Source organism: Pan paniscus, chromosome 1, assembly GCF_029289425.2.
Source record: "Pan paniscus chromosome 1, NHGRI_mPanPan1-v2.0_pri, whole genome shotgun sequence".
In the NCBI taxonomy this organism is placed as follows: domain Eukaryota; kingdom Metazoa; phylum Chordata; class Mammalia; order Primates; family Hominidae; genus Pan; species Pan paniscus.
The window spans coordinates 31000495-31013203 of record NC_073249.2 but is presented as its reverse complement, the minus strand read 5'-3'; the positions used below and the strand labels follow the sequence as shown (position 1 = coordinate 31013203).

The window sequence follows — 12709 nt, the reverse complement described above, 5'->3', positions numbered from 1 at the left end:
AAGCTTTAGGGCAGAGCAACAAATCAGCACAGTGCCTCAAAGTAATTAGGCAATTCCCTTACAGAAAAATTAGCCCACAAGCAAGAAGCTTACAGAAAACACAAAGAAAATCTCACAGTACAAGACATGCATTGGCCATTACATGCATCGCTGCTATAATTTTGAAAAGATTAGAGAAAGATTTTCGGCTAATAATGACCCGCTACACCCATTAAGCATGTCAAAGTCCATACTAGTCATTACAGAGCTGCAGGGGAAAGTGCATTCGTTTCTGGAAAGGGGAATGTTGGCGTTTATTTGTTGTGGGATAAGAATGCTTTCTTTGCAGGGATGAGCAAGAATGTCCGATGCTGAGCAAGGATGTCCAGGGCTGTGTGGTTTAAGTCCTATTTTGCCAATGCTTGGTGTCATCCTGCAAAGATTTTACCCTTCAGTTTCTTAATCTGTAAAAGAGATCAAAATAAAATGTGCTTCTAATCTATTAAAAGGTTAAGGATGAGATCCTAAATTTCCAAGTTTAATTCATTAAAGGAATCAACACAGGCCGCTTCCTTCTACTGATCTTGTTTGAAGCTTTTACTGCATTCTAGAATGGTATATGGTTATCTGTGTCATGGGCTCACTGGCCTCATTAAAAGCCATGAAAGAACCAAAAAGATGACTATTTTGCTCCCTGGATATCACAGCAAACAAAAGCACAGATTGAAGGGAAGTGAGAAAAAGAGGAGAGAAAGAAAATGGAACAAAGGAAGTAGAAAAGATAGGAAGGGAGAGAGAAAAAGAAAAAATAAAGTTATCTGCTTTAAGGGATGAGATTATGGCAGAGAAGAGCTACTTCAGTGGCCTGTTCCAGCTTTGAGGACCACCTGCCCCGATGAGGCCATTGGGAAGGGACATATCACATTCACGGTTTACCTGCCCACAAACGTGGGTGCAGCCATACTCTTCATGCTCATGGGCTCTGAGACTCCTCTACGTTAGGCATCGGCCTCTTTTTTTTTTTTTTTTTTAGACAGAGCCTTGCTCTGTCCCCCAGGCTGGAGTCCAGTGGCGCAATCTCGGCTCACTGCAAGCTCCGCCTCCCGGGTTAACGCCATTCTCCTGCCTCAGCCTCCCGAGTAGCTGGGATTACAGGCGCCCACCACCATGCCTGGCTAATTTTTTTTTTGTATTTTTAGTAGAGACGGGGTTTCACTGTGTTAGCCAGGATGGTCTCAATCTCCTGACCTCGTGATCCGCCCGCCTCGGCCTCCCAAAATGCTGGGATTATAGGCGTGAGCCACCGCGCCCGGCCGGCATTGGCCTCTTAACATCAACAGTTGGCCTGCCCTTTCAGCACCCAATGCTTTTACTGCTAACGCCCAGTACACCCTACACAAACTGCCTGCACAGCCCTGAGCCTGATGAGGAATGTAGAGGAACTGAAGTGAAATAGGTGTCTCCGTGTAGGTGGGGTTTTATGAGGATGATGGAAACTTTGGAATAGAAACTGGAAACCCCATGTCTGACACAGTTCAAGAAAACTAAACACCATGGGCCGGCACCACTGTTATTTTACTTTTTTTGCGCAGTGTAAGAAGGAGCCCAAACACTCATGCTGACAGTACGCACAGTCTCAAATAGCAGTTAGATGAAGGCCAAGTCACATAAGCTGATGCCGACACAATTAGACTCAACCATTGCCAACAGCTCAAGTCTGATATCATCCCCCTCTCGGAGACTCTGTCTTTACATAGCAGATGCTCTGGTGCTGTGTTACATGTAATAGGTGGGATGGCCGGAGAGAAAAGCAGAAACCACCGCTGATGCGCTGTTTATTTCTTAGTCATTTTATGTTAAATTGCTGTGACTTGAACGTCAGCAGTGTTTGGGATGTGGTAGTGAAATAAAATCCATATCCAGTGTGCCAAGACAAATTTCAGAAAACCCCAAAACACAATTGTCTTGGTTTCTTGCTGGCTGTGTCTGTGCACACACAAATAGTAGCTAGTTTATTGCCCTCCAACCACTCGGTGGGTTGCTTGTCTTGCCACACTCTGGAGAATGGCTAATGAACCCCAAACTACTTCCTTCAAAGCTGGGGATGTCAGGAATGAGGGGCCACTACACACTCATTAAGCATGTCAGAAGTCCACACCAGTCACTGCTGAGCTGCAGGAAAAGTGCAGTCATTTCTGGAAAGGGAAATGAGGGGGTTTGTTCTCTTCATTCTATGGGCTTGGGAATAAGAGCCAGGGGATACCACTGAGAACAGCAGCACTAGGCACCAATGTATGGGGATCTGAAAGACCCTGGGCAATACTGGTATTAGTAAAGTGCTTCTCACTGGGAAACTTTCACACTGGGTGAGCCCCCAGGTCTCCACATCAGGTGCGTTCTCTTAGGGAGTATCCGTGAAAATACTATGGCCTTGCATTAAAGTTTTTCAAGCTTTACTTCAAGGTCAAACTTATCTCTAGTGGAGGAGGAGCTGCTGCCTTGTTATTTTATTTGTATTTTGTTGCCACCACGCTCCACTGCATGTGTTGGTGTTTCTGCCTGGCGTGGTAGTCATACCTTCAACTCAGGGCTCCTTTGCACAGAAGGCAGGATATTATACTGAAAAGCTTTGGATTCAAAGGCTAGCCTCACTTCGACTTTAGCCCAAAGTTATTTTACTTTCTTCACTCTTGATTTCTTTTCTTTTCTTTTTTTTTTTTTTTTTTTTTTGTTGAGATGGAGTCTCGCTCTGTCACCCAGGCTGGAGTGCAGTGGCGCAATCTCGGCTCACTGCAAGCTCTGCCTCCTGGGTTCACACCATTCTCCTGCCTCAGCCTCCAGAGTAGCTGGGACTACAGGCGTCTGCCACCACACCTGGCTAATTTTGTTTTGTATTTTTAGTAGAGACGGGATTTCACCATGTTAGCCAGGATGGTCTCGATCTCCTGACCTCGTGATCCACCCACCTCGGCCTCCCAAAGTGCTGGGATTACAGGCGTGAGCCACCGCGCCAGGCCTTGATTTCTTTATCTGTGAAATGGGGATTAAAAAATGGCCTTTGCAGTGATGAAGTTAGTAAAGGTATTATAAAATGAGAAGGGGACATAAAATAGAATTCTGAGCCTGCAGTGAAATCAGGTCATTCTTTTTGGAGTAGGAAAGGTAGGATTGACATTTTTCATTCCTCTCTAGCTAGTTCATGACGCTGAGTAACCAGAAGGGAAGCCTGGTCAAGTGCATTGTGGTTAGACCATCATAGTCTAGGGCAGAAGTTCTCAAACTTGAGTGTAAAAGAGAATTGCCTACTATTCACCCAGTAGATCTAATATGGAACCAAGTAACAAGCATATTAATAAGCCTATCAGGTGATTTTGATGCAGGGGGTGAGTAAACAAATATCTAACTAACATAGTGGAATTTAGGGGAGAAAAACAATTTTTGGAGGCTCCATCGGTGGAGAGCATGATGTAATGGCAGAGCTGGAAGTGGGCTGCCAGGCCATCTAGCTCACCCTGCCACCATATTCAGGAAGCCCCACTGCATCTTTCGGGACAGACTGCGCCTTGTGAGTACACACGTTCTTCCAGGGAGGCCAGTGAGGTGTGATCTCTCACTACCTTGAAAGAGAGTGAGTTGTTTGGTTTCTTTTTTTTTTAAATCTTCTAAATTTTTAGAAAATTATTTTTATATTGAGTCAAACTGTGGCCTCCTTGGCTATATAGAAAGTAAGTCCCTGAAATCTTTGAAATCCCTTGAGATTTGATGTCCCTAAGTCTTCCCTTCTTCAATCTGAGTACTACCAGTTTCTTTCAGTGAGGGGTGCTGATCCTGGCTGTACATTTAAAATCATCTGAGGAACTTAGAACTAAGTCCACCCCAGTCAATTAACTAGACTCTTAGGGACTTCAACCCAGGCATCAGGATTTTCAAGTTCCTCCGTTGATTAAAATGTGCAGTCAAGGCAGACTACTACTGCAAATCATAGAGGAATCCTATTTTTCCAGTTTAAGAGCTTTAGAACTCTTCCTCTTTTCTCTGTCTTACTCTTTTTTTCTAGGTATAAAGCCTGATCCAAAGTTTAGGTGCTTGAGCCGGGTGCAGTGGCTCACGCCTGTAATCCCAGCACTTTGGGAGGTGGAGGCGGTGGATCACCTGAGGTCAGGAGTTTGAGACCAGCCTGGCCAACATGGTGAAATCCCATCTCTACTAAAAATACAAAAAATTAGCCGGGCGTCGTGGCAGGCGCCTGTAATCCCAGCTACTCTGGAGGCTGAGACAGGTGAATTGCGTGAACCCAAGAGGCGGAGGTTGCAGTGAGCCGAGATTGCGCCATTACACTCCAGCCTGGGCCACAGAGCGAGACTCCATCTAAAAAAAAAAAAAAGGTGGGGCGCGGTGGCTTATGCCTGTAATCCCAGCACTTTGGGAGGCTAAGGCAGGCGGATCATGAGGTCAAGACATTGAGACCATCCTGGCTAACACGGTGAAACCTCATCTCTACTAAAAAATACAAAAAATTAGCCAGGCATGGTGGTAGGTGCCTGTAGTCTCAGCTACTCGGGAGGCTGAGGCAGGAGAATGGCGTGAACCCGGGAGGCTGAGCTTGCAGTGAGCCAAGATCGCGCCACTGCACTCCAGCCTGTGCAACAGAGCAAGACTCTGTCTCAAAAAAAAAAAAAAAAAGTTTAGGTGTTCCTTTGTCTTTCTGTATTTCTTTGTAGATTTCTTTTCTTCTGTCGTGTATTTCAGCAGTTCTCAAATGTTAGGGTACATAGGAATTGCTCAAGGAGTTTGCTAAAATGCAGACCACCATCCACACTCTTTGAGAAAGACTGTCATATAGGATCCATATATCCACTGCAATCAGCAGGAACCTGTGCTGCTTTGTAAGCCTCGTTTAGCTTTACCTCTAGGAGGGGGACTAGCTTGGACTTGATGTTGAGGTAATTTGTGAGTACCTCAGGCAGGAGGATAAACAAAACCTCCAGGCCTCTACCAATTCCGTTCATACCCACACCTTCTGTGTTTCACTTTGAACTACTGACCTTTCTGGCTTATCTTGGAAAATCCCGCACGAGGACACTGAGACCAGTGCTTGTCTGTCCTTGACAATTGTGGTCAGTGCTGACTCCAAGAAAGCTGATATTAAACACTAAAGCCTCCTTCTTCTTTTCCCCGGACTTTATCAATCTGCTTTTAATTGTTAACTAGGACTGGTTTCACCAGCTAGGAGTCAACCAGTATGTAGTCACACATTGGTTCTCAAACTTTGATGAAATGGTGCATCAGACTTTCCTGGATGATTCACATTTATCACGGATTCCTAGGCAAGGCTGATGCCGTGGGCTGGGAACCTCACTTTAAGAACCACTGCTTTAGCAAATACAGCAAATACCTGTAGGTTCTTGACCCAAGCATTTCAACATTCACACACTTTCTTCCTGCCAGTTTTGTGGTGTAACCAATCTAAGAGGGAATAAACAATAGATAGATGGCTGAAGCATTGCCCTCCTGAAAGGCTGAACCCTAGACATCATTGGGGGACTTCTTGCAAGCCTCAAATCTACATTCTTTTTCAGAACTCATCACATATGAGTGACATTGTAAGACCTTTATTCAGTTTTGTTTTTTTATTAACCTTTTCTTTAACTTTATTTTGAAATTATTTTATTTTATTTTATTTTATTTTTTGAGATGGAGTCTTTCTCCGTCACCAGGCTGGAGTGCAGTGGTGCAATCTCGGCTCGCTGCAACCTCTGCCTCCCGGGTTCAAGCGATTCTCCTATCTCAGCCTCCTGAGTAGCTGGGACTATAGACGCCTGCCACCACGCCCAGCTAATTTTTGTATTTTTAGTAGAGACGGGGTTTCACCATGTGGCCAGGATGGTCTTGATCTCTTGACCTCGCGATCTGCCTGCCTCAGCCTCCCACAGTGGTGGGATTACAGGCGTGAGCCACTGTGCCTGGATTATTTTAATTTTTTTTAGAGACAGGTCTCACTCTGTTGCCCAGGCTTCAGTGCAGTGACTCAGTCATGGCTCACTGTAGTCTCACCCTCTCAGGCTCAAGTGATCCTCCCACCTCAGCCTCCCAAGTAGGTGGGAGTATAGGCACATGCCACATCACCCAGCTAATCTTTTATTTTTTAATAGAGATGGGGTCTTGTCTTGCTTTGTTGCCCAGGCTGGTCTCAAACTCCTAGCCTTAACCAGTCCTCCCACTTTGGCCTCCCAGAGTGCTGGGATTATAGGCATGAGCCACTGTGCCAGTCCTGAAACAATTTTAGACTCACAAGAAATTGCAAAAATAGTACAGAGAGTTCCTATGTACCCTTCAACGGCTTCTCCCAATGATGATCACAACTATAGTACGTTTTCAAAGGGGATGGATACCCCATTTACCATGATGTGATTATTAGGCATTGCATGCCTGTATCGAAGTATTTCATGTACCACATGAATATATACACCCTTACTAGGTAGCCACAAAAATTAAAAATTAAAAAAAATTAGTACATATAAAAACCGAAGAAATCCAAGCCTAGTTAATAGTATTGTACCAATGTCAATTAAACTTTTTAATGAAAATAGTCCTAATATGAACATTGTAGTGAAAGGTGAAATTGCTTGATGCAGAGCTGTTTAGTGGAAAGTTAGGATTTCTCTTGTCACCTTTTCTGATGGTCAGGTTTATAGTAAAACAGGTGAAATGTTAAAGGATAGTGGTGGGGAGTCTGTGAGAACTTTGGGGACTGGAATTGCTCCCTACTCAGTGGAAAGGAATTAGAGTATATAGCGTCATGTATAAACTGCCCCAGGACACTTAGCTCCTCCTGTTCTTTCTCTCCTCTTCTAATTCAGTCTGTCAGGCTATCAGAGTACTGTCTCTAGGGGGCATTCATGAAAGGCCCACTGACCACCTGGCAGTTCTGTTACGGTATGGGAAGGGAGGCAGGGAGGAAACTGTGTGGAAATTTGTGCTAGACCCAGCGCTCCAACTTTCCATCTGCTTACTTATAGAATCCTGACAATATGACCCAATACATATGAGGTAGAAAATTACTTACTTCATTATATAGATGAAGAAACAGGCTCAGAAAAGCCAGATAATATCCCTGTTGCCACAAAACTAGGAACTGGTTGATTCAGTTCAACCAGTTCATTCTTAACTGGATTAGAATTCAGATAGCCTTGAAGGTCCTTTAGTACTTAAGAATCCTATAACTATATGAGGCTTCGGCAGGGCTAGCTACAAAATTTGCAGAATCCTTTTTCAATATGAAAATATGGGGTCTCTTGTTCAAAAAAAAAGAAAAGGAGTACTATTGAAGATGCTAAAATATAAAACTTTGTCCTTTGTTCCATGGTCTCCCTCTCTCTGTCTCTCTCGCTCTCCAACTGTCACGGTGTTTTTTTATGTGCTGTTTGATATTGTGCTCACTTGGGCATGGGGATGCTCCCAGAGTGACAGGAGACTTTCACGGGGACCTGAGACCCTTGCCCTAAAACTTGGAACATGTAGTCCAGCAGCTGCTGGGGTCCCCCTGCCACAAGCCCACAAGATTGATAACACATTGAGCCAGGTATCTCTCTTCCCATGGGACTGCCACTTCAACCCATAGGGTTGCAAACTCTGCACTGGGATGTGCTTGGTACCTGGATTAAGAGGGTGCATGAAAATCTCAGAAATCACCCATTAAAGAACTCATTCATGTCACCAAAAAGCACCTGTACCCCAAAAAATATTGAAAACATTTTAAAAAAGGAGTGGGTGAGAGACGTGCTTCTACTGGGTTGCTCTCTGAACATACTGTGGCACTGCCAGCTTGTGGTGGGGACAGCTGCCACCAGGCTTTTTCCTGAAATGGCATGGGTTGTGTGCCTGACCCCAACTGTCATTGGGTGGAGGAAAACAGTGGCCACTGGGCAGGCCAGGGAAGGCAGGGTGAGATTGGGGACACCAGAGGGCAAGGGGTAGGAGGCAGAGAGTCCTGGGCAAGTGGACAGGTGACAGGACGTGGGATGGCACAGGGCTGTCCCCAGCCCTCTGTGCATGCTCCATTGTCCCATAAGACCTCGCTTACAAAGCATCAATTCAAAAATAAAATGATTGAGAATTTCAAGATGGTGACTAGAGAGGCCACAGAGCACAAAATTCAGGTATGAGACCTTTCTGAGGATGGGGACCCTGTGCCCCTGTGCTGGCCACACGCTCATGAAGTGGAGAAAAACTATAAGGAAAGATTTGTGAGTTCAAAGTACTTACATACAATACGTTGGTAAATTTTTTGGAGCAGATACAAGTCAACATATAATGTTTATACAGTAGTATGTGATTAAGTGCTGTATTTAAGCTTTTTGTATACTGTTACTTTGGAAATTAGTGACTAGTTAGATTTTCTCAGTTTTTTTTTCCTCTCTCTTCCGTCCCCAAAATATGGTTTTGCAGGCATGTGTGGCCAAGGTTGAGGTGAGGGGGACACCACTTGATGACATACTGGAATCTTCTATGTGCAAAATTTTCCCTGGGAGGAAGGCCCATGAGAAAGCCTGGGAGGAGGACCAGAATCAGCCTCCTGGTGTGAAATCCAAAGGGTTGAAGGAAAATCGATTTGATTGAACTGAAAAAGTAGGTCAGAAATTGAGAGAAGGAGCGGGCCAGAATGTGAGTGTGGATAAGTTGGCAAAGGTCAAACACAAGTACCTGACCACCTGGCAATGGAATAGGAACTGGGATGCGCATTACAGAGGACTTTAGCGAGAACTCCCATTCCAAAGGGGGAAATGAGTTCTTGGAGGAAGCAGAGGAAAAAGCTCCATCCCTCCAAGACTAAGCGGGTGGATCAGAGCTGCACAAGCCATTAAGCCCCTACCCCGAGCTCCCTCAGTGGAGGGCGGGAGCCTGCCGCGTCCCGACTGGGCATCAAGGGGCCTTTTTGGGTCTCCCTGCTCCGTGTATAGGGTGTTTATGAAGTAAAGGCAGGGTCAAAGACTGTGCTAGAGCAATTGACAGTAATTTTGTTTTTTCCAAATGAGGAGACATTTGGCCAGTTGCTCATGTTCCTCAGCCAGCCAGGGGGCTTGTGACCCAGAGCAGATGACAGCACAGGACAGCTGGCATCAACCCCTGGAAGGGGTAGCTGGTTCTTCAGTTGACAGTTTTTACCACACTCTCGTATGCTGGAGCAGGAGTACAGGCAGGGAAGGCTGCCGGCTCCTCCCGGCCTGGTCGCTTCACCATGGTTACAACACCAAAGCAGTGGCTGATGGGGGCTGCTCAGCAGTCCTTTCACTGTGTGTGTTAGCTACTTCTACTTATAAAACAAGGACCAAAAATGCAGATTTGTGTTATTAGACAGTTGAAATATAAACAGCCTAAATGCTTATAAGAGCCAGAGGGGAGGAGGGCTGTTTGCCAATGTATAGGAAGCCCAGCTGAACAACTGTACTTAACTAGCAAGATACTCCTGTAAATATTTGCAAACTCCCCTTCAAAGCTCAAAAGCCTAGGACAGGATCATTGGATGATTTGCTTAGAAGAAGAAGAAACAAAATTGACCTCATGGTCTGAGGCAGCCATAAAAAGAAAGAGTGTGGATGGGCAGAGGACCAGAAAAGGGGGGAAAAATGGTCCAAAGTTTAATAAACACAAAAGAGATAAAAATAAATCTCAAGAGCACTTATTTACAAACTTAATGGAAGGATAAGATTGAGGCAGGCGTGTGTGGAAGATGGGTGTTTGTGAAAGTGGAAGAGGCCTGCAGGGATTCCACTGAAAGAGGCGGGGAAAATTGAATGAGATGTTTACTCTTCCTAACGACAGGAAACACGCTAAATTAGCTTCTCTATTCCAGGATGCTCCTTCAAAGGATGTTTGAAGCTTCTGCTGTCTAATGCGGAGGCTCTGCGAAGATGAATGCAGCATCAGCCTGTGGAAGGTTTTGGCCAAGACGGTGTGCAATGCCAGAAAGCCTGGCCCCAGACTGGCCTAGGCTTCTCTGGTTGTCTGGCCTGTTTTCAGCTGAGCTGGTCGGCATAGGACCAGCTGTTCCAATCATGGGGGCGGGCATATTCCAGAGGAGAAAAAGTTCTATTTGTTCTCAGCAGCTACCTTGTCAAAATGCTGTGTGCTAGGGGGCTCCAAAAGCCTTTCTGCGTGCACCAGTGCCCCCTGGCCTGGAAGCCGCCCATCAACTAATTCGCAGTGGTGATGCGGCGGATCATCACCATGTCTGCATGAATACTTTTTTTCTTTGAAACCTGGATACTTCGGATTTTTGGGGGTTTTTTGTTTGTTTGTTTGTTTCTGAGACTTCTGACTCATGGGTTATAAAGCCTCAATTCACACAGTCATTTTCTGAACCAGTATGGAGGAGACTGGTGTAGAAATTCCCCGCTTCTCCATGAGCCTGTGTGCTGAGAGTCACACATACATAGGGGAAGGAGATGGGTTGGGAGAAAGTTCCTATGAAGGAAAAAATTCAGGCTCTTAAGATGAGAAAATGTTGGTGTGTTCCTAGCATCTTGTTTTCTTCAGTGTAATCGTCAGGGCATGGATTTCCCAATAAATCACGGAAGGTATTTATTTCTATTTTAAGATCGGCAAGATGGCTCATTTATTTAATAAGAAGTTAGTGTTGCCAACAGTCAGATGCCTGAGTCTTTCAAGAGACTCCTGTTGATGACCAGCTATGCAAACGGGATATTTGGTGATCCCTGTCCAGATACGTGGGAAAGAAGAAAGACCTGGCAAATACAGTCTCTGCCCTCAAGATTCTTAAAATTTCACAGGGGAAACAAAATAAACAAACATAATGCAGAAGTAATAAAAACATTTATAAAGAAACATGAACAACCGTGAATGATTATTTGTAATGAAGTCAGATAATTGAAGAGTGGGTAGAAAGAAATGGAGCCACTAGAGTTGGATGAAACACTCTGGAAAGGGGAAAGAAAGTGTGTAGGAGATTTTGGAAGAAGATTGTAGAAACATACCTGTAACAAGTGGTCTGCACAGTGTAGATGCTTGATAAATGAATATTGTATTTGAAAGCATGGAGTTAGAATAGGACCTGCTGTGGTCTTTGTATAGCCTCAGTTGCATATTCAAAGACATTGGCAGATTCCAAAAAAAAAAAAAAAAAAAGCCAGCACAACTCTAAAGCAACCCAGGAGCTTGATTGATTGATTGACTGATTGATTTTTGAGATGGAACCTCACCCTATTGCCCAGGCTAGAGTATAGTGTTGTGATTTCAGCTCACTGCAGCCTCCGCCCCCGGGGTTCAAGCAATTCTCCTGCCTCAGTCTCCGGAGTAGATGGGATTACAGGTGCGCGCCACCACGCCTGGCTAATTTTTGTATTTTTAGTAGAAACAGGGTTTTGCCATGTTGGCCAGGGCTGGTCTCAAACTCCTGACCTTAAGTGGTCTGCCCACCTCAGTCTCCCAAAGTGTTGGAATTACAGGCGTGACCCACTGTGCCCGTCCTTCCCAGGAGCTTTAAAATGTCATGTACCATCAGCAGCTCTGTATTTTACGTGGTTTAGAACTGAAGGAATTTGTGCCAATTCTTTTTCTTCATTAGCTAGGATGACCTCCCGCCAACAGACATTATCCTGCATAAAGAATTTTAATACTGGATCTGGTATAAGCTAGTATGTGGGTTATACTTTTGTTTATTCAAATTTCCTCATCATAACTTGACTAGAGAATATGTTAAGTCATATGTGTGTGAAAAACTAAAATATTGAAGCCAAAAGAGATTCGATATATGAGACTGGTTAAAAAAAGATTATTTGGATGACAAACTTTCAAGGAAAAATAATACATGGGCAAACTGCTGGCCATTAGGAACTATTTTCTTGGCATATCTGATTAAAGTGTATGCAGGCCTGACAGCTCTCTCCAGGCATCAACTGTCATAAACTTGTTCCAATTCAAAACCATCTATGATTTCCACCAGTCTGTCAGCCTTCAAAGGATGGGGTTAACTGCATGCTTTCAAATGGAGCTGGAAGTGGTTTGTTAATCTCTATTAATTTGCTACTCCTGTAACTAAATGCATGTTTATTTTATTTCTTTTTTTTCTGGTTAAATTGTTAATGGTATTAAACTGGCCGTTGGAAACTATTCTGTAGATATTTCCCTTATGGTTTCTTGGGATTATCTCACGCTACAATCTTCTCTGAAAGCACAATGGATTTTATCATTTTCAATGATTGCCCTAATTTTTTACAGATGCCATCCCGCCCACTTTCTACAGACCCTACTTCAGAATTGTTCGATTTGACGTCTCAGCAATGGAGAAGAATGCTTCCAATTTGGTGAAAGCAGAGTTCAGAGTCTTTCGTTTGCAGAACCCAAAAGCCAGAGTGCCTGAACAACGGATTGAGCTGTATCAGGTAATGTTCATTTGTTGTTGTTGTTGTTGTTTTAGACAGACTCTCTCTCTCTCTCTTTGTCACAGGCTAGAGCACAGTGGCATGATCACAGCTCACTGCAACCTTGAACTCCTGGGTTCAAACAATCCTTGTTGCCTCAGCCTCCCTAGTCAATGGGACTGCAGGAGTGCACCATCACACCCGATTATCTTTTTAAAAAACTTTTTGTAGATATGAGGTCTCACCATGTTGCCCTGGCTGATCTGGAACTCCTGGCCTTAAGCAATCTTCCCACCTTGGCCTCAAAAAGTTTGGGGATTACAGACATGAGCCACCATACCTGGCTCATT

At 44.4% G+C, this 12709-nt stretch overlaps 1 protein-coding gene across 2 annotated transcripts in view; it reads left to right on the top strand.

Moving 5' to 3' along the window:
* TGFB2 (transforming growth factor beta 2) overlaps positions 1–12709 on the top strand; it is a 97878-nt gene that overhangs the window by 47407 nt on the left and 37762 nt on the right. For both annotated transcript variants that reach the window (XM_003814133.7, XM_003814132.8), the window contains one exon: positions 12217–12380. In XM_003814133.7, the coding sequence (XP_003814181.1) occupies positions 12217–12380 (164 nt within the window). The remainder of the gene's footprint in view (positions 1–12216; positions 12381–12709) is intronic.